Source organism: Artibeus jamaicensis, unplaced genomic scaffold (genome assembly GCF_021234435.1).
Source record: "Artibeus jamaicensis isolate MK-2021 breed Jamaican fruit bat unplaced genomic scaffold, CSHL_Jam_final contig_332, whole genome shotgun sequence".
In the NCBI taxonomy this organism is placed as follows: Eukaryota; Metazoa; Chordata; class Mammalia; order Chiroptera; family Phyllostomidae; genus Artibeus; species Artibeus jamaicensis.
This window is the reverse complement of record NW_026521788.1, coordinates 30,534,913-30,560,098: the sequence shown is the minus strand read 5'-3', so window position 1 is coordinate 30,560,098 and position 25,186 is coordinate 30,534,913. Positions and strand designations below refer to the sequence as shown.

At 56.4% G+C, this 25,186-nt stretch overlaps 1 protein-coding gene across 1 annotated transcript in view; it reads left to right on the top strand.

The window, feature by feature from the left end:
* Positions 1-25,186, top strand: part of ZCCHC24 (zinc finger CCHC-type containing 24) — a 58,247-nt gene that overhangs the window by 23,773 nt on the left and 9,288 nt on the right. The window contains exon 3 of the mRNA XM_037155539.2: positions 22,636-22,800. Coding sequence (XP_037011434.2) covers positions 22,636-22,800 — 165 coding nt within the window. The remainder of the gene's footprint in view (positions 1-22,635; positions 22,801-25,186) is intronic.

Below are 25,186 nucleotides of genomic sequence, written 5' to 3'. Positions count from 1 at the left end.
TGGGGGGTCACCAGAGGGGGGTCTGGTCCTTCATCCCACCCTCATCCCACAGAGGAGGGCTGTCGTGGCGATGGACTGCAGGGAGGCCATGTGGCAAGGCTGTGCTTTCTCAGGCGCCTTAGGGTGGAGGTAGGGGGAGGCTCCAGTGACTTTGGGTCACCCACGTTGGCTGGAAGGGTGGACAGGCAGGGACTGGGTTCTGGATGCTCCGCGTGCGGGTGCTCCAGGAGGAGGGGTGGTGGGCACGGCTGGAAGATGCCCATTGCCACCTGTGGGCTGTCAGCTCCCCTCCGGCCAGGCAGAGGGATGGGCTTGCCAAGTGCTCACCCTGGCACAGACGAGTGAGAGCAGCTGTGGGGGGTGGAGGGCGGGGCACAGGCCATGGGGGCATACAGGACAGTCACTTGGATATCCTTCCTGCTGCCCCAAATGAGCAGGAAAGAGCCCCGAGGGCCAGTTTCACATCCTCGCTGCCAGTTCTCCTTTTAAATAGACCATAGCTGGTGACTCGGGGCTGCTGTCTCCCCATACTTACTGGAGCCCCCAGGAATCTTGCCGTATCAGTTGGCTTCACCTTCTTAACCCTCTGCCCGTGGGCCTCGAGGGACAGGGATATCGGCAGAGCCTGGGAGCTAGGACCTATCCCTGCTTCTTGAGCCACCTGCAAGGCTTAGTGGATGGAGACCTGGAGGGGAGCACTTGCATCCTTGCGCTGAGTAGCTGCCTGGTGTCACTTTCTTCTGGCAGCCTTCTCTGATTTCACCTGTCCTCAAGCTCGAAAGGATTGCCCTCCTCTGAACGCTGGAAGGACCCCATTCACTCACGCACTTGTTAACAACCCCTGCCCATGGCCTCCTGCAGGCCACACTCCTGACCTGAACCTCTCACTTGTTTTTCTCTTGGAGTAGCCAGGGCGGTTCTTTTCTGTAGGCCCCATGGAAGGTTCTGACAGGGTCAGTTTCTGCTCCCCTCAACCTCAAAGGATGTGAGAGTACAGGGCAGCCAAGTCTCCTTGAGACCTTACTTCTGCCCTGTCGTACCTGTGTCCTGGGAACATTGCACAGTTCCACCTCGGCATCTGTGACATGGGCTCACCACCTCGTGGGTGTTTGTGTGCAGTGGGTGGGCAGAGCAGCTGATTCAGTGCTTGGTGCCCAATAGCACTCAGTAAGTGGCCGCTCTCTGGTTAACATAGCAATACTTGTCAGGTTGCTGGGTCCCTGAGCCTCATCTGCCATGTTTGTAAAGTGAGAACCTGGAGCTTGGCTTTGCAGGGTTGGTGTGAGGTAGGTGAGAATCTGCCTGAGACACCAGGGCACTGAAGCCTCCCCTTTCCTTTCCCCTGCCCCATCCCGGCCAGGCAGCTTACCCCCACACACAGGTGCACACGCAGCAGCACGCACACCGGGCCTTTCCAGCCTCCGGGCCTTTGCTCAATCAACCCCTCTGGCCTGCAGTGCCTTCCCCTACTCTTTTCCCTCCTTACCCACCTTCAGAGCCCAGCTTGAACCCCCCCAACCCCCACCTTCAAGACACCTTCCCCAGCCATCCCAGGCCCGTGGGCTCTCCTCTCTGAACCCCACTTTCATGACTAGCACCCCGACCCAGTTCCCCTTTCATGGCTTCTCACCTCTCCTACCTCCCCATCTAAAACCTGAAGGACAGGAGTTCCCCCCTCATTATGTGATTTCCGCTCCGCTCTGCCCTGGTCCTGGACTGTGGCCCCAGCCCAGGCGTCGGGAGCTGCTCTCAGCTGTTTGCCATTTGAGTTCGGCCGAGCCTCCTCGAGCCCCAGGACTTCGCCTGTGCTGCGCCCTTAGCCAGTAATTCAGTGTCGTCTGCACCTCCTCCAAGCCCAGCTCAAAGGCACGCTCTCCCGTGGAGGGTCCCCTGCGCTCCCACACCATCTTGCTCAGCCCGGCCTCGCCTGGGGCTGATCCTTTCTCCTACTTCCCGAGGGCCCGTCTCTGGTCGGGTCTGTGTTCACTCAGCTGGCAGAGGGGGCCTGGGCCTAGGAGTCAGAAGACCCAAGTTCTTGTCCAAGGCCTGCTCCTCAGTAGCTTGGTCAAGTCGACCTTGGCCCTGAGCCCCATGTCCCCTAGTGTGTGAAGTGGGGTCACCCAGGACACCCATCTCTCAGGGCCTCTGTGATACCAGAGGTGACCAGACGAGCAAATGAGCTTTGAAAACCATCCAGTTGTACTGTGTGCCCCACTGTCCAGTGAGCAGCCGGGTGCAGGCCTGCATGCAGTAGGTGCTCACAAAGCGTTTGCTGAAATGAGGGGAGCAAGGGAAGGTTTATGGGCTTCTGGGTGCGTGTGAGCCAGGGGGCTGCCTCGGCCCCTGCCCTTGTCCACCAGGGGTTCTCCAAAGCACAGTTGTGATGGCAGTGTTTAGAGAAACCACTCACAGCATCTGAGGTGCCCCCCTTCCCAGGACGGGACTGAAGCCTGCACCAAGCCCCCCCCGTATCTTATGGCTTTGGAGCAGGAGGTGGTGCAGCCTCCTGGTTTGAAAACTTGGCACCACCACCCTGCCCTGCCTGTAAGAGCCGGGCTTCCTTTCCCTCAGGTCCCCCCATTCTAAGGTTGAGGCTGCAGAGAAATCAGAGCACAGACACAGGGAAGGGGCTCCCATGGTGTGGAGAGGCCAGAGAAATGAGACCTCCCTCATACGTGACCTGTGAAGCAGCTCCCTCTCATACCCACTTTCTCTCTATTCATCTCTCCCTGGCTTCCTTTCTTCTTTTCTTCCGCCACAAAGTAGCACAGAGAGGTTAAGCATCTTGCCCGTGGTCCCATAACTGTTAATATCAGGCATTTCCCACCACCCCTCTCTGCCCACAGGGACAGATCCATCCACCAGGACACACTGCACCTGCTGTGCTCTGGCCCAGGCAAATATCAGGCTGCAGGAGAAAGTGCGTCCCTGGCTTAGGCTAGGGAGGGAGGCTTTGTGCAGAAACTTTGGGTCTCTCATTTCACAGGTTAGGGTAGTGGTAGGATGGGGCTGCCCCCAAGGCAGTAGACATGATGATAAGGGGTAAAAGCTGATAGGAACCCAAGTTCCTCTGCTTCTTGCTTGGGAACTTGAGGCTCAGACTTGAGCCTTGAGTCAGAAGGCTGTGCGTCCTCTCCCCCCACAGGCCTTCCGAGCTCTCCCCGCTGTCAGTCACTCTGTGTTCCCAAAAGAAACTTGCACAACCAGCTGAGTATTTGGTATTTTTCTTTGACTATGATCTTGGGGCAGGGTCGGGGTGGGGCCAGGAAGTCCACAAAATCACTAGCACAGTGCCTGGCGCATCTCGAGTGCTCGGCAGATGTGAGCTAGTGCTGCTGCTTCGATACTGTAGCCCCAGTGTCTGCTGCGGCACCTGCTGCAGAGCTGGGCCATCGTGTGGAGGAGGTGTTAACAGCGCAGCAGCTCACACTCTCCGGGAGGGTTGGCCGAGTTCCCGTACTGCTCCGAGCACTTTATACATATTGACTCATCGGATCCTCACAACAGCCCTCTGTGCACTATTACCCCCCACTGCATAGAGGAAGAAACTGAGGCACAGAGAAGGTGAGTGACTTGACCAGGGTCACACAGCTCAGATATAACCCCCAGCAGTCTCGCTTCAGAGGCCATGCGATCATAAATACCGAATATGTAAAGAAGGAAGGAAAAAATGAACAAGGGCTAAATGGGATGTGGGGAAGGGAAGGAAGGCAGGGAGCTGACGCTGGCTGGGTACCCTGTGTGCCAGGGTCCACGCTGAGTCCTCGCACATCACCGATGCTCTCAGAGACATCAAGGAATTCCCCCAGGGTCACGTAGGAGCCAAGGGCACCACCGGGATTTAAGCTCAATGAGCCTGGCTGATTTCACCTACTCGGCCCTCCGGGAGCCAGGTCAGTACAGTTCAGCCAGGTTTCCTGGAGACCCCTGGGAGGCCTCAGGGCAGAGGAGCTGGCCCATACCTCCGGGCCTGCCTGCAAAGTTGAGTGGGAGGCAGGACCCGGAGTCGCTAGCTGAGTCATTGCCAAGGTGTGTGGCTCTAACCAGCCACAGAAGAGTAGTTTAGAGGAGGGAGCACGGCCAGGTGGGTAGTCTTGAACAAGCCCCTTGCCCTTGCTCCATCTCAGTTTGCTCTTCTGTGCAGTGGGCCCTGCAACATGCATTTTGTCTGCCCCTCGGGGTTGCTGGGTGGATCTCATGATCTAACGGAGCTGGAAATGACTTGTAGGCCAAACTGAACGAAAGTACGTGTCCTTAGGGATAAATAGATTGTTATTTATGAACATCTAAAGGCTCCCAGAATGTGGTCCGTGGGCCAGCAGCTACATCACCAGAAGCTTATCAGAAATGCAGATCCCCGGGCCCCACCTCAGACCTGCCGAATCAGAATCAGCACTTCCACAAACTCCCAGGTGACTCGTGGGCACGCTGAAATTTGGGAAATGCTGGTCTAAGGGCTATCTGGGCTTCTATTTCTCCACTCCTGACGCTACCTCTTAGGCCTTCTTTCCACAGCCCGGATGGTTCTTGGCTGGAAATTCCCATCTCTCTGGAGGAAACACTCCAGCCCAGCAGGACCCCTGCCCTGCTTAGGAGCTGTGAGAACATCGGATGAAAACCAGGGTCAGGCATGGCTCTGACAGCCTCCGTGGCAGCCCCTGCTGAGGCCCCGCCCCATCTGTTTGGGAGTGAAGCTCCTACTGGAGTCATCGAGGCCAACCAGACCGGTAACAAGGGCAGGAGAGAGGGCCATCGTCCCTCAGCCAGGGTGCAGGAGCTGGAGAGTCCCTCTGAGCGAGTAAGGGCGTTTGTGCCTAGGTAGTTTCTGTCTTTATTCAGGAAGGCAAAGGGCTGAAACTACAGCTGGAGTGTTTCACATTAGACATAAGAAGGAACTTCCTAAGTGATTGGGAATAAGCCAGCAAAGGATGCTGTGTGCCCCACTGCCTTAAATGTGTGGCTCTGCTGTGTGAAGTCAGGAGACAGCTGGAAGGGACTCCCAGAGTTTCCCTGTCCAGCCTCTGCCTGGAGGCTGTTTAGACCCAGAGAGGCAGAGTGATTTGTCTAAGGCCACACAGAAAGCTAGTGACAGCCGGCTCATGACTCCCGAGGCCTTGGTTCTTTCTTCACTGAAGGCCTCCTTAGAGGCTGGGGGTTGATTTTGATGACCTTCGTAGTGCCCCTTCAGCCCTGCTTTGAAATGACCTGAAGGGCTTTGGGCATGTGGGTGGGGGGAGGGAGGGTGGCTTTGTGAGCTTAGTAGCCCCCAGACGTCTCGCTCTGGCCCGGCCTGAATGGTGCCCGAGACCACTGGCAATACCCCTGGAGCAGGGGGTTTCGGAGGCAGATGCAGTAAGAGAAAGTGCTCCTGGACCCAGAGGGGTCCAAGGAGGGGGAACAAGTAGAGAAAGGTCTGAGGGGGCTGACCTTGGTCTAGAGGCTGGCGCCCACCATGCGTGTCCTTGGCCAGGTCCACGCATCCCCTTCTTCCTCCCGAGAAGAGAGGGTCACCAGAGCAGTGATTCTTGCCTGGGGCTTCACATTAGACTCTCCTAGGAATTTTTTTTTTTCTTAGCTTGGTGCTAGAAGTTCTGATTCAGTAGATCCAAGGTAAGCCTGGCCTTGAGCACTTTTTTGGCTCTCCTGGTGATTCTCATACACCCTTGTCCATGTCCGAAGGGTGTGGAGCTCAGGCAGGTGTGGAGAGAGCCCCTGCAGGTCAGCAAACCATCATTGTCCCTCCGAGGGCCTGCGGATGCCAGGTTACAGGTTGCACGGGACCTGAAAACCGGTCTTCCGGCATCCCCCGCCTGACAGCGTTCGATGTTCAATCCTGGGATTACAGTGTTTTATTTTTATGAGAAACTATTTTATCAGAAACGGTTCACACTGGACTGTTCTGACAGGTGGTTGCTCTGAGTTTTTTGAGTCCGAGGGTCTGTAATCATTCCACATCTAAATTCTGTGATTTTGAACTCTTCCACATATTTCAGTTGCAACGTGCTTTATTCTTTGAAATGATGATTCTCCACATCTATGATTCTAACATATTATTATTTTGGATTTTAGAGATTCTATGAATCTAAGCTATTATGATGCTAACATTCTTAAAAATCTAAATTCAGTGACTCTGTGATCTTCATTCCATCTGGGCAATTGGCCACCAAGGCCTGGAGCCCGGCCTTTGTCTCCCGGAGACAAGGTGGCAATTGTGTGAGCTTGGATGCGCGCCCCTCCCCTGCTTGGCCCGGACAGCCTCTCCTGGGCGGCAGAGCAGGGATGGGGAGAACAGAGACCCCCCAGAGCTCACTCTGCCGCTATCACTGGAGCTCACTCTTGCTCCATCACTGCCGCTAGAGGAGCGGAAGGCAGAGCCAGTGTGAGGGCCGTGCCGGCCCGCACAGCAGGAAGGAAGGGCAGCGGCCCAGACGTGGGGCAGCATCTCTCACTCAGTTCACTGGCCCGACTCACAGCAGAACTGTCAGTTCCCAGAGTGTCAGTGCTGGCTCTTAGACGTGGGAGCCTATGGCATCCAAAGCATCTCCCCTAAACACACACCCCAGTTCCAGACGGGAAAAGCGAGGCCCACAAGGAGACAGGGATGTGCCTGATAGAGCTGGTGACCAAACCCAGGTCGCCGGAGTGTCCGGCTACACCATGGTGTCTTCCAGAGAGTCCTTCTCAGGCCTTGCTGTTTGCACAGAACTTTCTATAGGACTGAGCTGACTCTTAGGCCTCCCCGAGGTGACAGGGACCAGCCCTGTGACTCAGGGTTACAGAAGCCCGTAGCCTGCTGGATTTCACCAAGCCTAGGAACAGCTCTCCCTGCCCCATGTGACCTCCCCGGCCATTCCCTGCTTGCCACACCACAGGCTCCCGTTTCACTGCCCCAGGACTGGTGCTGCAGGTGCCGGTGCACACGAGGCTCGAAGATCAGGAGACCAGGGTGGGCTGTGCACAGTCAGGTGTGGGGAGAGGCCCGCCACTTACTCCCTGGGAGACCTGGACAAAGTTTCTCCTCCTTGCTGGTGGACTGTGACTCCCAGGTACTGTGGGAATTAAATGAGACCCTACACCTGAGAAGCTGGGAGGGGCCAGCTTCTCACACTAGCACAGAGCCCAGCTCTGACCGGCACCTCATGTTTGTTGACGGAGACTCAGTGGGCTTTATATGTATTGAGAGGGTGACATTTTGGATTTCAGAGACTTCCTTGGGTTTTCAGAAGGCTGGCAAGTTAGGGAAGAAAGAGCGTAAAGAGAGGCCTTGGACATCTGAAATTTCAGGCAAGTGTGCACATACTGATGATGAGGGCTGAGGTCTTCTATTTACTGAGTTACAACCATGTGCCAGGTGCTTTGCACTCATGGGCACATTAAATCTTCTCAATTCCCCACTCAACAGATCGTATTATCCCCACTTGAGGGGTGGGAAGCCGAGGTTCAGAGAGATTCAGAAACTACCCCGAGCTCTAACTGCTGCTAATGGCAGAGTCAGGATTCGACCCAGGTCTCAGAGCTGCACACCGCCGCTCTCTTTCACTTTGCTTTCGGGCAGCTGGGAGGCTGCAGGTCAGGAGGTGGGCACCAGGCACCTTCTCACGCAGCGGGGGAATGGAAAGGCGTTTTCTGGAAGAGATACGTGTGGTTGCATTTTTCCTTCCCTCCTCATGATTCTCCCAATTTTTCGTTCAGTTGTTCTTAATCGTTCTGAGAACTCCAGGGCTGGCACACCTGTACAAGGAGCCCCGAGTGTGCACGCGGGCACGCACACCCCTGTCTGATGAGTGGTGCGCACGCGCACAGGGGCCCATGCCACCGCGCGATGCTGCGGAGCCCCAGGGAGCCGCGAAGCCCGGCCAACACGCCCCCCGTAGGGCCGCGGAACAGGTGTAAGGAGGAGCCTCTGCTGCCTTCTGGGCCACTTCTTTCCCTGTTGGTTGACTTAAAATGGGGCCGGCAGTTCATCTAAAATGGGGCTGTGCGTCGTTCCTCGTGGGTCTCGCCCGCCCAGTGCGTGTGTCTGCAGCTGTGTTCAGAGCCCCTTTGTGGGCAAGAGAAGGAGGCTTTGCTCCGGGGCCTCCACAAGCCCAGGTTGCCCACACCATCCAGGTAGTTTCTTCCACTCCTGCTGTGGTGGCCTTCTGGGCTGCTGGGAGCGAGGCGAGGATGGGAGAGGTGGCTGGGGACCAGGAAGGAGTGCATGTGGACGGACTCCACGACCGGGGATGGGGGGCTTCCAGGGGCTTGCCTTGGGCCCCTGTACCAAGTACTGCCCCTGGAGAGGGGATTGTGCTCCCCCGATGACGTGTGTCGGGTTGAATAGCCCTCTCCTGGAGCAAGGCAGCCCTCTGAGGTTGGAAGACACTCTGAGGGAGCATGGCAGTCTCCCCAGGCTGAGCAGGTGGCTCCAGAAGGCAGGGGGAGAGTTGTGTGGAGGTGGGCCACCCTTCCTTCCCCTCTCCATGTGCTTCGGACTGGCCCCGAGCACCGGGCTTGGCTTCAGGTGGTCTGAGCTCGGTCCTGCCCTGCACAGGCTGTGTGACGCGGGCAGTCACCTCACCTCCCGGAGCCCCTGGTAATCGATCACTGGAGGACAGGGGTGGGGTGTGTAGAGAAGTGTTTGAGTGTGTTACTGTATCTGTTCATTCAGTATGTATTTATTGAGCACCTACTAATTGCCAGATACTACTGTTCTGGGCACTGGGGACGTACCATAGTGAACATGAAAGAGAAGGGGAGAATTCAGCTCGCGTTCTGTTGTCCGACAGACAACAAAGAAATAAAAACAGGTATGCTGTGGTGTTAGGTCATCTTCAGACAGAGTTGCCAGGCAGGCCTCTCTGAAGAAATGCAGCTTGAATAGAGACACATGAAGCAGGGAACAGATGATGTGGAGATCTGGGGGAAAGGAATTCCTGGCCGAGGGAACAGCAAGTGCAAAGGCCCTGAGGTGTGAGGCAAGGATGTGCTGGGCCTGCTCGAGGAAGAGCGAGAGGGCCAGAGCAACCCTCTCGACAGCACCAGCTCAGAGAGGGAGCTGGTTGGGAGAGAGGGGTGGAGGCTCAGGGCTCAGCACATCTTCCGGGCCGCTGTCCCTTCTCCTGGTTCAGCCCCCAGCTGGGCAGCCCTCTTCCTGGGGACATAGATGGGCCTTGTGTGGAGAGCCCCCTCCCCTCCCCCACCCCTCAGAACACTTGAACACTAGCAGTGGGGACAGGAAGTGTCGGCCCTTGCTTCCCAGCTGCCTGGGTGGGACGCCACGGAGCGGGCTGGCATGCCCAAGGAGGGACAGAGGGCCTATTGAGCCTGCTCTCTGGACCAGCAGGGACAATAGCCACACTGAGGACCAGGAACATGGGCTGGCATGCTCGTCCAGGAAGTCACCAGGCTGCTGCCTGCCCCCTCCCCATGCCACCCCAACTCTATCTGACTTTATCCTCTAGCTACTTAGTTCATGCTGATAGTAATGTCCAGAATGGTCACTTTGTCCTTCACCTCCTCCCCAGAGGCCCCCTGCTCTGTGCCAGACCCGTTCTGGTCCTGGGGCTCCGAGGGGAGTCCTGCCTGGCCTCTGTTCCTGGGGAGTGGCTCGGGGAGGAGGCAAAACACTGACAAACTGAGTAGGGCATCCTGTGTGCTTCCTGCAGAGACATACAAAGTACCGGGGACGCATGGGGCCTGGGGGATGTCAGCTGGGAGGGCTGGGAGGGAAGGCTTCCTGGAGGAAGAGTCAGGATTGTAGAGTGCTTCTGCAGCCAGGATCGTGTTTGGAAGGCACAGCAGTCACGTGACACACGCAGGGAAGGATTAGCTCCTGTGATAGGCCCAGAGGTGAAGGACGCGATGGCCCCTTTCTCACGGCGAGCCAGGGCTCATGCCAGGAACTCGGCATCTCCAGCCCGTGTGCTGTCGACTTGGGGAGCATTTGCACCAGAGGATCTTTAGGAGTCACCTAGGCCAGGAGGCTAACACAGGTCACGTGTGCCTGCCACCCCCGCCCAGAGCCACGGTGAGGCGTACATCACCAAAATCACACCCTTTGGGCCTGTTGAGCTAGGACACAGCTACAGAAATCTCAGCACAGTGCTCTGGTAGCAGGTGACTGGTGTGGACACTCAAGATGAAGTACCTGCCTTTCCTGGTTCTATTCCCTCCCCTCGCCGACACCTGGGGAAACTGGTCCAGGCAGGGAAAGGACCTGTCTCGGCCACAGTGCGCTGTGGCTGGGGGTCGGGAGCGGGGGGCTGTTCGGAAACACCTACTTTAAAGCAGTTGTAACACTTCAGAGGCTGGGACAGACCCGGCCACGTGGCTGCCCTCTCTGAAGAAAGGACCCCCCTTAGTGTCTGTTGCCGTGCCCCGTTCCTTTGTAGCGCTCGTCACAACTTCATGTGAATGAAACACTGTTTTTTCTTTTTCACCTGACTGCAAGTTCTTGGGGGCTGGGGTCCCATCCGTCTTGTTCATTGCCCTGCTCCAATGCCTCGTGGATAGTAGGTACTCAGTACATGAGTACCGGGCACAAGTGGGGGACCTGGTGGCAGGCAGTGTGAGTGCTGTCTACATGGTGACTATCTCTCAGTCCCTTTCTTGCTCCTCGGCTGGTTGTTTGAACCCCCCACCCCCCACACGCCCACCTTCAGAGGACAGTGGGACCCCTGGCAGCAACATGGGCCCAGGCAGCAAGCTGGTCAGATACACGCTGGTACCTGGTCAGCGGCCAGCTCATGTGGGGTGGTACCCGAGCTTCCTTTTGGGAAACTAAGGCCTAAGGAGGCCCAATAATCAGCCTGGAGTGTTACAGGCTAAGCAGGAAGCCAAGCCGGCTGGGATCTTCTGACTTCTGGACAGGCTTCTGGGCACCCAACCTCGCCACCGGCCCCCACTGTAGCTCAGGGGCTGGCTTTCCTGACAGCTGGCCCCTTGGGGCCTGTACGCATGTCCAGCGTATATGTATATACAGTGCCAAGGCAAAAAGTGGGGGTGGAGGCATGGGCAGGAGATGCCTGCGGGCCGCAGGTTTCTTTGCTCTCTGAACAGACAAGGTGAGAGCCCCGATCCCTGAGCAGCCAGGCTCCCCGCTCCCTTCATTGTTCGCCATGATAGTTTCCAGATGCCGAGGAGTCACAGGTTGGGGCTGGTCCAGGAGAGCCAGGCCAGTCCTCCCCCAGCACCCTGCCTCACCTCCACCACCCCGGCTTTTAAAGAAACGGCTCCTCCTCCCACCACAGGCTGTTGCCCCGCCCGAGCCTAGGAGCCTCACGGTCCTGCATCCAGCCCGGCTCCTGGAGTGAGGAGCCCTGGGTTCCACTCCAGGCTCTGACCCTAACTCCATGGCTTGCACTAGGCCCCTGGCCTTCTCTGTGTCTTTGTTTCCTGGGCTGTAGAATGAGCATTCGGGGAGTGGGCAGTGAGAAACAGCCTGGGCTCTAGAACTAAGAGCCTTGGCATCTGGAGTCAGAAAAAGAGAATGCAGACTTTGCAACTGTGTGGCTTTGGAAATGAGCCTTAGTTTTCTGGTAAGGAAAATGGATTGGTATTCCTAGCACTGTGTGTGGCAGGGTCACTGTGCTGAGTAAATGAGACAGCACACAGCCTGGTCAGCCCAGCACCCGTGCCAGAGCTCTTCTGGGACAGATGCACCATGAGGGCAGGTCCCAGGTCTGTCTGGCTCTGGCCACGGTGTCACCACTTTGAAGGACCTGGCTGGGAACCCTGGCTGAGGGGCTGTGTGCAAGGTTACAGGGTGCGTGTACGCGGCTTTCCCTCCACTGGCATGTAGGGTCCCGGTGCTGCCCGAGGGGCCTGAGGCACAGAGAGCGACAAGGCGAGCCCAGTAGGGAACAGAGACCAGAAGGGCCCCTGCAGGCAGGAGCAGTCAAGGGAAGCTTCCAGGGGAAAGTGCGGCTTCCACTCTGAGACTAGTGCCTGCCGGGCAGTGGGGTGCATGTGAGAATGAGCACCACCCGCCAGCCCCCGATTCTGCAGTGGTCGCACACTCCCTGTTCTCCCTTCTTAGGGTGCCAGCAGGGTTATAGTCTTGTGGGGCTGCCCATGGACAAGAGCAAGGACACCCCAGAGGATGGGAGCTGCTGGCCACGTGGAAGGCATGTGGTCCTGTGACCGTCAGCCAGGCCTGGGTTTGGATCCCAGCTCTTCTACTTTCTGGCTGTGTGACCTCAGGCAAATCCCAGCCTCTCTGTGCCTCGGATTTCTCATCTGTAGAAGCTATATCAAGCATGGATGTAATGCTGCACATAGCAACAGCTGTGAGGATTTTCTGGCTGGGGAACCCGGGGCCCAGGGAGGGGAATGGAGCATCTGGGGCACCCAGTAAGGCGCCATCATCCTGCCTGCTGCAGAGCCACACTGGGCACCCTCACCCTTTGGAACAGTGTGGAAGGGACAGTTTGCAGACTTTTCCAGTCCCTGGGTGGAGAGGCAAGCTCAGCTGCAGCCTGGGCTGTGGCGGTGGGAAGTGTCAGGTTTCCTGTGACCCCCTGAAAAGTCACATCAGAATGGCTCTAACACTGCCAGACCAGCCCCCACCCCCAACCAAGGGGAAGAACGTGGGGAGGTTTGTGCTGCCTCTGATGCCCTGCCGTGACCATGAGAGGCACGCACATGCACATGTACACCCACAAATACACCTGCATGTTCACGCACACACACACCCCTTCTTCCCTGTGACTCACTCTCTGATTTCCAAAGCTGTCGACACTGTGGAAAGACAGTGAAAGCTGGCAGATGCCTGGACTGACCTCCAGGAACCTCTTAACCCCTGCCCCCCGTTACATTTGCCACAGGTGACCTTGAAACCGGTCCACAGCCTTCTGGACCTCATTCAGCCATGAAGGTATCGGACCACAGCCAGAAAGCCCAGGGGTCAGGCCCTGCCACTTACCAGCTTTGTGACCTTGGACAGGTGACTGAACCTCTCTGGGCCTCTTTTTCTCATCTGGAGAGTGGATCCCAAGGAAGCTACCTACAAGGCAGGTGCATGGCATGCAGCATCGTGTCTGTGGTTCCGACACTCACCTGCTGCAAGTTCTCCAAAATAGATTGCTTGCATCTCCTGCTCCCTCAGTGGCCAGATGAGGAACTCAAGGCCCGAGAGGGGAGGGATTAATGTGAGAAGAGAGCCCAAGCTGGAATCAGGCCTGCAGCCTCCCCGCCCCAGCCCCTGGCTCCTGCCAGAGTGGCCCCAAACTGCTGACTTCAGTGTTTTACCGGCCAGGGCAGATCAGATTTCTTTTCTGGCACTTAGCCACTCTCCATACCCTTCCCCCATTGCTATTTTGAGCTGAGTTCCCCTGTCCCCTCTTCCTGGGGCCCTGGCTCTCACACCCATAGTTTCACCCCAGGTTGAGGACTTTCTTCCTCCTAACTCACCACCTTCCTACCCCCAGCCCTGCCCTCAGGATTTGGGCAGAGCCTCCCTCCAGCCAGGTAGCGTTGGGCTGGTCACGGCCACATCTAGCCAGGGCACGTCTGACCAGGCCTCGCCCGGGATGGCCTCAGATGCAGAGCCAGGGACCAGCCTACCAATGAAAATGCCGGCCTCAGGCGGCCCTCCTGTCAGCGCAGCCCAGGAGGGACGTCATTATCACCTCCTGCACGTATGTCCCCGGCCCTGGCCTGCACACCTCACCCACCATGGGAACTCACGCCTGTGTCTCCTCCAGCCGCCGATGTGCTCCAAGGCAAGCAGGGGGTGTGGAGGGCCTCGTGTGCCCACCGCACGCGTAGACGCTGAGAGGAAACCGGACGGCAGAGACAGCAGTTTGTGGAAATCTGTAAATTGGGGATGAAATCCCTGGCAGGCAGAGGCAGGGTCAGAGCAGGACATGACCCAAAGCCGAGTGACTGGTGCAGACCACAAAGTCCCCTGGGCATTTGGGGAGCCAGGGCTTTCTCTGGGGAGGCAGCAGGGGGGTTCACAGCTAGTGCATGAGGCGAACACCCAAAGAAGAGCAGTTAATTTCGACTGAGGTGTGGGGGGCCAGAAGGGTATGCTTCGAGTGTGGCCTTGACGGCTGTGTGGACCTACATCGTTGGGAAGTGTTTGGGGACATGGAGAAGAGCAAGAGCAAAAGGGGGGGTGGGATGCATTTTTGTAGGAGTTAATTTTGTTGTTATTGTAGTTCGAGTATCAGTTTTATAGGAGGGAGTAGCAGCAACTGTTAGAATTCAGCTGGGCCAGACGGCGCAGCGGCGCCAGAGCCTTGAGCGTTTGCCTCTGTCCAGTAGATGGTAGGGGCCCTCGAGCCCAAAGTGGTCACTGACATATGTGTGGGGGAGACTCTGCTTGGCTGTAGCAAGACAGGGACCACAGTCAGAAGAGGGGGCTAACTGAGCTAACGGGCCCCCAAACAGGGACCTGGAGTCCCACCGGGGACAACAAATGGTGTTGAGACTTGGAGTAGCATCCAGCTGTGTGCCGGCCGCAGGGGGTTACAAATCTTACGTCCATCCCCTAGGCCAGCAGCAGCAGTCCCCGGAGGAGAGGAAAACCCAGGCCTTTTGCAATCACTATGGTTCGGATGTTTTCCACCCCTTCGGACTGGCCCCTCTTTCCCTCCCCGCCCCTTAGCTCTGATCTGTGTGGTTCGCTAATGGAGGAAAAGCCAGAAGCAGGAAACAGATAACTTAGGGAGTGGCTGTTCGCGTGATTCAAAAGTCTTTGCTTTCCAAAAAGTTTTGCCAGAGAGAACTTCAAATTGTCTGGCCTCGGGGCAGGGTTTGGAGAGAGGGGTTTCTTTGGACCCCTGGGCCAGGGTTCCTTCGGGGCCCTGGAAGGGCTCCCTTGGCCTCTCTGGTCTCACTGTGCCTGTCCCTCTTTCCCTGTGCTTCACTGCCCACCTTCTCTCTCACCTCCCCTGTCGCAGTGGTGGTGCCCAGTCTTCCACACTGTCCTCGGTCCTGCTCACGCCCTTGGCTCTCCCCGCACCCCTCCCTCCCTGTCCCTCATTCCTGGCGTCTTCTGCCTCTCCACGCTATCTCTCTGTCTCCCCTTGTTCTCTCCTAACTGGCCCTTTTCCTCCTCTTCACACCCCCACTCTGTGCCCCCTCCCCAGGGTTTTCCTGAGACCTTTTCCTGGCACTGTGAAAGCTTCCATTGTTCCCTGCACTTTGACAAATCCCAGTGTTGTGGAATCAGGATGGCATTTCTGCGGTGGCTTTGGCCTGGGAAGTGGGTGGGAGGGGTGCCCGGGAGGCTGGACCTTCTGGGCCGATGCTGGGCTGCGGCAGGAACCCAGAAGAGGGAAGGGGGCCAGGGGCAGACGACAAGGATGTCTGTGTCAGACAGGGGGGCCCTTGAGGCTCTGAAGGAGACCCAGGGGGGCCTGGTGCAGCGCCCTCCCGCCCTCCCAGCAGCCCGCAGGCCTCCAGGCCCAGCCCACCTGTCCTGTGATCGCCTGCTTCCTCTGGGCCTCCGTGGAGTCTGCAGCTGCCTGGACCAGGCTGCAGAGGCAGAGGCAGCCCTGCCGCCTGTCTTCTGAGGCCACCTCTGTGGACACTCGAGTGTGGGAGTGTTTGGAGTGTCCCCTAAGTCAGTGTCACAGAGGACAGGAGGAGAAAAAGCATGGGTTTGGGCACTGGACAGACTTGAGCTCAGAAACTGGCCCTGCTGTTCACTAATTCGTGACTTCCACACGTCACTGCCCCTGTCCCAAGCCTCGGTTTCCTCATCTGCCATTAGGGTTGAGAATGTTCATTTCCTGGGGCTGTTACACTGATTAGAGATCATTTCATGTGTTACACGTTGGCCCCACGCCTGTCACCGGGCAGGACTGGGTGAGGAACAGCCTCTGCCTGAGGCCATGGGTCCGCGTGCTTCTGCAGGCGGGAGTCTGCCTCTGGCCCGGCGCTGGGAGTGCTCGGCCAGCGGCATTCGTGCCCGGCTTGGGCACGGCTGGCAGAAGGGTCAGAGGACCGGTCCCTGTGGGAGGCCCTGGGCCCTGGGAGCACTCCTTATCTGTCTTGTTTATTTCCCTATTCCTGGAACGTTTCGCAGAGTCTTGTGCAGAGCGGGTGCTCAATAAATGTTAATTGAACAAAGGAATAATTGAGGTGGTGATCAGGGGTCGGGGTCAGATGTCAGAAGTGAGTCATGTTCTAGGAGCAGGCTTGTTCTCTAATTTCCTCGTAACTATTTCATGGAGAGGCCGTGCCCGAGGTGGGAAATGTCGCTGTGGAGTCAGCAGATAGGATTCAGGTCTGGGCCCCACAGCTGTGGGGCCCTACGCGGGACCCTTGGCTTCTCCGGGCCCCAGTTTACCCCCTCGTCAAGGGAGGGGCTGTGGGGTGGGAGGCTGGGAAGTGGACGGCACGTAGTAAGTGCTTATTAAAGGTCAGCATCCCAGCTCTTCCAGAGCAGCTCCCGCACTTGGACGCTGAAGAAACGGAGTCTCTGAGACAAGCATAGGACAACCAGGGCCCAAATCTGGGGCTCTGGCCGTAGCCTCTCCACTGGCCCAGCCCCAAGGAGACACAACAGGGAGGGCGGAGGGGCACCTGTGGGCCGAGAAAGGGCGCTCAAAAAGATTAATTGTCCCTCCAAAGAGTGCGGGGCAGTACCTCCCCAAGGGAGAGCCCCTAGCCTCCAGAAAGGTCCTCAAAACCCTCTTGGACACTCTAGGAAAGGCCGGCAAGGCCACACAAAGAGTCCTGGGCCTGTGGGCCAGATACCCCTGCCTCTCAGCCTTCATGTCGTCATCTGTATGGAGGGCATCACAGACTCCTGAGACCCAAGGCTCTTCTTATCTTTCCTTGTGGCCAGGACCACCTCAGTGGCCCAGCTGCAGGAGAGCAGGCAGAGCAGGCAGGACAGTGAGCCAGCAAGGGGCCCATCTGTTCCTTATTTCCTCCCCCTGCTCCTCTGGCTCCAGCCAGTGCCTGTCAGCTGGACCCGCTGTGGGGCCAGCCTAGAGTTTCCCATTTCTCATCGTCCTGGCCAGGCAGGTTCCTCATCTCTGTGCGATCCTGGCATTACAGGACAATTGAGAGAGTGGACTTGAGTCCGATGGCCTGGGTTCCAACCTACTTGCTGGGTGGTGTAGCTTTGGGCAAGTCATTTAACCTCTTCATGCCGCAGTATTCTCATCTGAAACCTGGGCCTAATGCTCTCTGGTTCATAAAGTGACTCAAAAAGGGTCTGGCCCTGACTAGACACCTAATTCATGTGTCTGTCCGTTTATGCCAGAGCTTGCCCAGGCATGGCCTGCTCTACTGGACAGGCAGAAGTGGTGTGGCCAGGGCTAGGATGAGGCCTGCCTCTGGGGCGCACAGCTGGGATGCAGGACCCTAAGAGCAGAGTCTGTGCATCCCGGACAGAGCTGGCCTGGAGCTGTGCTGTGCAGGGCACAGCCGCAGGTCCTCCGCAACCCTGCTGGGCCGCCACCTCCTGAGCCCAGGGTTCCTGGGGTGCTTGCTCAAGCTACGAAAGGTGACAGCGTCATCTCCCTGCAAAAGGGACTCACTCTAAAAGGGGCCAAGAGGAGAGCGTGATCATTCCTGCCGGGACTGTGGGAAGCAGGGCAGGGACATTAATGGGCAGAGTGAATAGCTAGGCTCTAGTGCCCTGTGACGGGTGTGGATATGTCTCTGGCTATCCTCAAAATTAGGGAAATAGATGGGATCCAGGAGGTAGGAAGCTCAGTCCATGACTGGGGGCGGAGCAGCTCTTTGGACACGAACATATTCCAACAGAATCAGCAACCCCAGGTCTCAGTTTTCACAACCGCAATAAGCAAAGGGTAAAGGGCTGGGGGTGGGGGGTGCAGCAAGGGGCGGGGAGCATGAAAGAGTATGGACAGAACCACCATCCCTTTTGGGAAAGTGCAGGGTGCCCCCTTGTGGACAGACGGAGCCTTGCATGCCAGGGAGTCATACTCATTAAAGCCAGTTCATTAATTAGATTAGAGCAAGCTGAGTCCTGGAGGCAACCTCTGAACACTTCTGGCTGATTTCCTGCCAACCCTTTTCTTGCAGTTTTTCTTTTTTACAGTTTTGCTCTGGAAGTAGTCTATTTTTGATCACTTATCCTGCTTTCTTTATAAGCATTTTCCCAAACCCTTAAAAAAAAAACCTCATAAATATTTTAATGGCTCTGTTGTCATTCATCCAATGGGTGTAACACCATTTAGAGAATCAGAGCATCAGTGTCGAATGTTTGGCTGGTTCCAATTTTTCACTGACATGAACAATGCTATAATGAGTGTCCTTGGACAGCCCTTTGGTTCAATCTCTGATCATTTTTAGGATGGTCACTCAGAAATAGATTTGCTGAGGAGAAGGAATGGACTTTTTTCCTTTTTCTTTGTTTCTTTTTTTTTAACTTTGAAGGCTGACTGCCAAGTTGCACTATAGAAATATGTAGGAAGTATACCGGTTTGGCCCTTACCTCCAGCACCATCTGAGAGTGCTGCCTCCCCATATCTGCCCACCTGGCTTTCACCAGCAACAAGAGTTAGAAGGACTATAGGGTTAGAAGTGCCCTCAAGGTTACCTGGTTCAACTGCCTGACCAGGGCATAAGTCCCCTTGGCAACCTCCTTGGTAGTTAGTGAACAGCTAACTACCTAGCATCTGCTTACATACCCCCGGTGACGTGGAGCTTACTACCTAACAGCCAATGGCCACAAATCTCATGAGTTGGTGGAAAGAAAACTCTGAAGAAGTGATCAGATCGTGTCAGCATTACCTGCATCTCTTCCCCAGATGCTTACTCGCCTGGATGGCTCCTCCTGCCTCCCCACCCAGCTCTGCTTTCACTGCTCCTTGGCACAGGGCCTCCATCCTGCTCCCATGCCAGCTGCCGCCTCCCACTTCCCAGGCTGCCCTCCATGGCAATTCTAGCCCAGTTTTGGAGGCCAATCCCTCCTCCCTGCTCAGTCCTCGATTTGTTGTGTATCCTTCAGCAAGTCTCTTGACCCTCTGGTCCCCAGAGGGCCCATCTGTGCTATTAGAGCTGGTTTCTGAACCTCAGTGAGCTTTGCCCAAGCTCCGGGCAGATCTGATTCCCCAGAGGGGTACGTGGCAGGGGCCTGGGTCAGGAGAAGCTGGCTGGGCCTGGCATCCTTCCCCGCAGAGGCGGGTGGCCCCTGCAGAGCCTTGGGCAATAACTGTGTTTCATGCTCAAGTTTATGAGAAGAGGCTGTGCCTTTCTGTGAGGAGACAGAGGAACACTGTAGGGGGTAGAGAAGCTTTTGTTCTGTCAAAAATTCCTGCTCTCTTTGGCCCTGCCCTGGTTTGTAAGTGTAAACAGTGTGGGGACTGAGCCCTTCCAGGAAGCGGCCCCTTGCCTCCATCACTCCTGCCTGCCAGCCACAGCTCCTTTGACCTGCAGGAGGGCAAAGCCACTGGGCTGGGCTGGACTAAGCTGGGGGCCTGGGGACCTGGGAAATTTCTCCTGAGCACAGACTTCAGTTTCATGATGGGGACACACTTGGGAGTTGATGGAAAAGGTGAGCCAAGTGTAACCTTGTGGAAAAGCCTGCTGGGCCTAGCCTCTTGCTCCTCACACACTGGAAACTCTTTGGCAAGCTCTGCTCCTTTCCCTGGCCTCCGTTTTATCATCTGGCCAATGGGTTGATGATATTCCCTGCCCCACAGGGTTGTAGGAAAAGGTGAATGGGGATCTGACAGGACATGGAGCCCTGAGCACAAAGCCAACACAGAGCCCAGTGCTTCATGAATGACTGTTCTCTTCTGTTCTCTTTGCTCTTTCCTCTGCCAGCAGAATCTGCAGTTTCCACGGCCCTTCTCTATCTCTGTCCTTGCCTGGAATTCCAGAAGCTGAACATACCTAATGCTGTTCCTTTCTCACTTGCCACGTCCCCTGCAACCCAAGGATAGCAAGCCTACCTCTACCCGGGCCTCCCTCCCATCTTTGGAACTTTCTTCTTACAATGTACACCCGCTGGTCTCAGTCCTAACCTCCCCATCAGCTAGATCACATCAGCTCCCTCTCCCTGGGTAAGGCCCAGGGAGAGAACCACACTGAAATCACCGTTGGGCACTGAGTAGGTGCAGTGTCCCCCCGAGGAGCTGAGACCTTAATGTGCATGAATGCGTCCCACCCTTCCAGCTGCCCCGAGAGGCGGGCCCCTGGTCCTCGTCCTGGGTTTTCCGTAGGAGGAAACCAAGGCACAGAGAGGTGGAGTGACTTGCGAGCTGTTTCAAGTGTTTTGCATGCATTATCTCATTTAATCCTGATGACAGTCTTACGTGGAGTCCTGTTGTTATCCTGGTGAAGCGACTCACTCAAGATCCCAGAGCTAGGATTTGGATCCAGAGTCTGTGCTCTTAACCTTGCTTCACAAACGGGCAACTACCCAGGCAAACAGTACTATGGAAACGAATGTTTCTTAAACTTAATGGCATGCGAATTCTCTGGGCCTCTTGTTAAAATGCAGATTCTGAACCCGTAGATCTGAGATGGGGCCTGCGATTTTGCGTTTCTCATAAGCTCCCAGGGATACTGCTGAGGCCAGTCTAGGGGCCCCAGTTCAATGGCCACCATGTAGGACCTGTGTTACCGCCCGTCTTGGACTCAAAGCCTGCACGTGCCAGGTAGGTGACAGAAACCGCAGCAGGGAGTGGCTGGTCAGAGCAGAGGTGGCATCCATCTGGTGGGGTGGCGACTGCCACCTCAGCTGATAGACACCAATGTGGTCAGGTTTCTGTGTGAAATCTCTCATTTTTTAAGTACTGGGGCAACTAAATCAACTTTATAAGACACTATGCAGCCAAATATTTGAAACAACTCAAATCTCTGTCATCTGATGAGTGAATTTACATACAACATGGCATGTCCATACAAGGGAATATTTTTCAGCAACAAAAATGAATGATGTACTGATACATGCTGCAATACGACTGAACCTTAAAGACATCACACTAACTAAAAGAATTCAGACACAAAAGGACGACACTGATATGAAATATTTAGGACAGGGAGACCTTGAGAGTCAGAGAGCAGGCCAGGGGTTGCCCAGGCCGGGGTGGGATGAGGGGCTGGGGGCAGGGTGGGGAGTGACTGTTAATGGGTGCAGGTTTCTTGGGGGCAGGTGACAAAAGTGTTCTAAAATTAGATTGTGGTAATGGTTGTATAACTCTGTGACTATACTGGAACACACTGAATTGCACACCTTAAATTGGTAAATGTAGAACCGTATCTCAGTAAAACTATATTTAAAAACACCATGTAGGAGGCCCTGGCTGATGAGGTTTAGTGGATTGAGCGCCAGCCTGTGAACCAACGTGTCGATGGTTCTATCTGCAGTCAGGGCTCATCCCAGGGCTTTGGGCCAGGTCCCCAGTGGAGGGGCTTGCGAGAGACAACCACACATTAATGTTTCTTTCTCTTCCTCCCTCCCTTCCCCTCTGTCTAAAAATAAATAAATAAATAAAACACCATGTAGGAGAAAGCCTGTCTCTTTAATATATAAAGCGCAGTTACAAATCACCAAGAAAAACCCCAGACCCCAGCAGGGAAAATTTTTCCAAAGGATTCGAACTAACAGTTCATAAAGGAAGTACAAATGGTCCTTAAATGCATGGGGAACATCTCTCGTGCTCATAATGGAAGACGTACAAGTGGAAGCTCCTCTGAGCGGGCCACTGCCTCTCAGACTGGTGACCGTGAAAGCTCTCTCGGGGAGGGGAGGGGATGTTAAGTTGGTGCCCCTGGGGGAGGGCAGTGGCAATTTGCCATTGCCTTTAAAATTAAAATTTCGCATACCAATGTTATTTCTAGGAATTTGTCCCACCCATGTTTTCTCTCTCTCTCTCTCATACACACACACACGTGTGTGCACACACATGTGCACACTCAGAGTTAGCCCCTGGAGCGTCGTTTGTGACGGTGGCAGCGTGGAGACCACCGGGATGTTCTGCAGCAGTGACTGGCGAACACTGGGACTCGCAACTGTTGGACAGAAGACAAGAGCTCTGTTTGTACTGGTGTAGGAACAGGATATTTATTATAGTTACCTTACGATACTATGTCCCAAATACATTATTAAGTAAAAAGAAAAGCAGAAACGTGCAGCGCCAGGATACTGTTGCTGCGTGAGCGAGGGGAAGAAAGCGTGCATGTGTGTGCATTGCGTGTGTTTGTCAGCTCGGAGCGTGTCTTCAGGGTGGTGCGCGGAAAAGAGGCCAGGGTTGCCTCCGGGTGGGGGCGGCCGGCTGGGCCGGGGTGAGGCGGGGCCCGCCTCCTCCGCACGGGCACCGGCCGTCTGGTGGCTGTGCTGCCTCTTCAGTAACCACTTAAACCACCCCACGGTGTGGACCAGCGGGCTCCTGTGCACGGGTCCCTGCAGCCACCTGCCACCTCTCTGTGACATCTGTTAAAGAAGTAATTCTTAGCCACCGTCCAGTACTTTGGTCCCTTAAATCTGGAAAAGAGGGGCACCCCCGCCCTGCCGCCTCCTCTGTTCTCTGTCTCCCAGCCTTGGATTCCCGTGTGTGCTCCGCAGGGACCCTGGCGTTCTCCGGATTGGGGACAGAGTGCTTGCCCTCAGGGACAGCGGGCGTGAAAGCTGAAGAGGGCGACCGTGGGGACCCTGCGGGGGCAGCATTTTAGCCTGGTTGACCCCAAATCCTGTGTTTGCCTCCTGTCCCCTAGGCACGCCCCAAAGGCGAGGGTCTGACCCCATACCAGGGCAAAAAGCGCTGCTTCGGCGAGTACAAGTGCCCCAAGTGCAAGAGAAAGTGGATGAGCGGGAACTCCTGGGCCAACATGGGGCAGGAGTGCATCAAGTGCCACATCAACGTGTACCCGCACAAGCAGGTGAGCGGGCAGGGCGGGCGGCGGCCCCTGAAGGGACGGGGAGGGTGACATCTGCCCTTTCAGTCCTTCTTACAAGGATGAGACCGGGTCCCTCCGAATTAGCTCTTTTCTTGTCTCGTCTGAAATGGGAGTGAGAGAAGGGGAGGAGGGTAAAGAGGCAACTGTACCAAGACCCCGAGACTGCAGACCCCGGGTGAAGTTTGGAAGTTAGGAGCTGGGTGCTACTGGAAGACGGAGGGGGGCGGGAGGGTGATGGGCTGCTGTAGGAAGTGTGCATTTTGTTCATCCGTTCACCGGGTTGACTCCTGTGTACGCGGCAGCTGCTGTGCCGGGCACTGTGCACAGGGCTAGGGGCCCGGGTGCCCACAGGCCTGCCTGGTAGGGAGGGCTTGAGGCAGCCGGTCCAGGGAGGACCTCACTCACTGCAGGCTGCAAGGGGGGACCTGGGGGAGGGCAGGAAGCCAGACCTCTCACAGTAGGGGCGCCTCCCTAGGAAGAGGGAGGCCATAGCAGGTACAGGTGCCCTGAGGCCATACGGACTTGGGGTGCTCCAGGCCTGAAGCTCAGTGAGGGAGGGGTGGGGGGAGGGGGAAGAAAGGAGCGGAAGCTGGATGGCGCTCCTGGAGTCCCGGGGGCACAGGAGGAAACTCCTGAGTAACATGCCCCCGCTTCATTTTGAGACAATTACTCTGGTCGTGCGTAGAGATGAGTTTTGGGCAGGGGGAGGGATACTAAAGGATTGAAAATGGGGAAGCGAGTGGGAAAGCCATGGTCATGTCCTGTGTGAGCTGGGAGGGGTCTGAGTCGGGGAGGTGGCTCTGGATCTGGGTTCAACACAAAGTGTCAGTGGACTGGGCGTGGGAGGGGCGGGAGGGGCGGGGACCCAGAACAGCCACATTTTGGGCTTGAGCACCTGAGTGGGTGGACGTGGTCGTGACTGAGGTGAGTGGCCTGGGCTTGGGTGGGCCGGGGTGGGACATAGGTGTTCGAGATAAAAACAAGAGTTCTCTGATGCACATGTCACGTTTGAGATGCTACTAAAAATCCAAGCCGAAATGTTAAGGCCTTTGGCCATGTCATTCTGGAGCTCAGCGGAGAAGCCAGGGTGGCCCCTGCGTAACTGGGGATCACTGGCCTACGGGTGTTAAGGACCGGGTGAGATTTCCCAGAGAATGTGCAGAGTGGAGAAGGGATCCCCCAGGCCACATGCAGCAACCCCACAGTGTTCGGGGCTCGGGTGCAGGAGAAGGACCCAGCCGGGGGGGAGGGACAGAGAAGGTGGAGTCCTGGGGATCAGGGGGAGCACTGTTCGAGGGGACAAGTGGTGATCAGTGCTGAGATGTCAGGTGTAATGACCATGGAAAGGTGCCCTTGAGATTTGGCTATGGGGAGGTGGTCCTCAAGCTTCATGGGGCATCCCTTTTACGTGGGGACTTGAATGACAGCCAAGGTTTGAGACCCACTGAAGCTGGTGTCCTGCAGGTCAGGCTCAGGCAGAGTGGGGATGACGGCCAACAGCGGACCTGCTGGCAGGGTTGAGGCCACTGGGCCATCGGGGGGAGGCTTCCTGGGCTGGCCTGGCCTGCAGAGGGAGTAACTTCTTGGTCCACTCTCTGGAGGGGGTTTGATCGTGGAGAGAGGCAGACAAATGGGACAGTGGCTGGAGTTGTGAGGTGGCGTTGGGGTGGCTGTTCCAGAGATGGAGAGCCTGGAGCACGTTTCAGGCAAACGAGAGGGGCCCAGAGAAAAACAACAGGCTGACGATGCCGGGGCACAGGAGGGACGGAGGGGGTGGGGACCACAAGGAAGGCGGATGGTCTGATAGTGCAGAGGTAAGGAACTTCGCTTCTAAGGCTTCTGTTTTCTCAGTGAAATGGGACACAAGGTTTTCAGCTGAGAATGAGGGTGAGGAGGAGTGTGGTGGGTTTGAGGGGTGGGCCTACCAGAGAAGCCTGCTGGATTGCCAAACAGCATCCTCATACCTGTAGCCAGAGCCACCAGCCCGCCCAGTCCCGTGACTCTCTCCAGCTCACTGGGCAGAGTGGGCAGGAGACGGTGAACGGTGCTACAGGGCAGCGGTTTGCGGGTGGGCAGAGTGTTTCAGAGGGAAGGAGGTCAAGGAGTCGGGCATATTTGGACAAACGTGTTAATGCACAATCCTGGGGTGTCCTTCCCCTACATGGCAGGAAGGGGAGCCAAGAGGGCCCTGATGGAGAGTGGGGCTGGGACTGGGTGGAGGTCGGGGAGCCAGTGAGCTGGACAGAGAGGAATTTTTGAAGAGGACCCAGTGCAGGGGCTGACAGGGGAGGAGGTCACCGTTGATGAGGTGGTGGGGGCACCGAGGAGCAGGGGTGGGCGGGTCTCCCAGTGTAGGCCGAGTCACAGG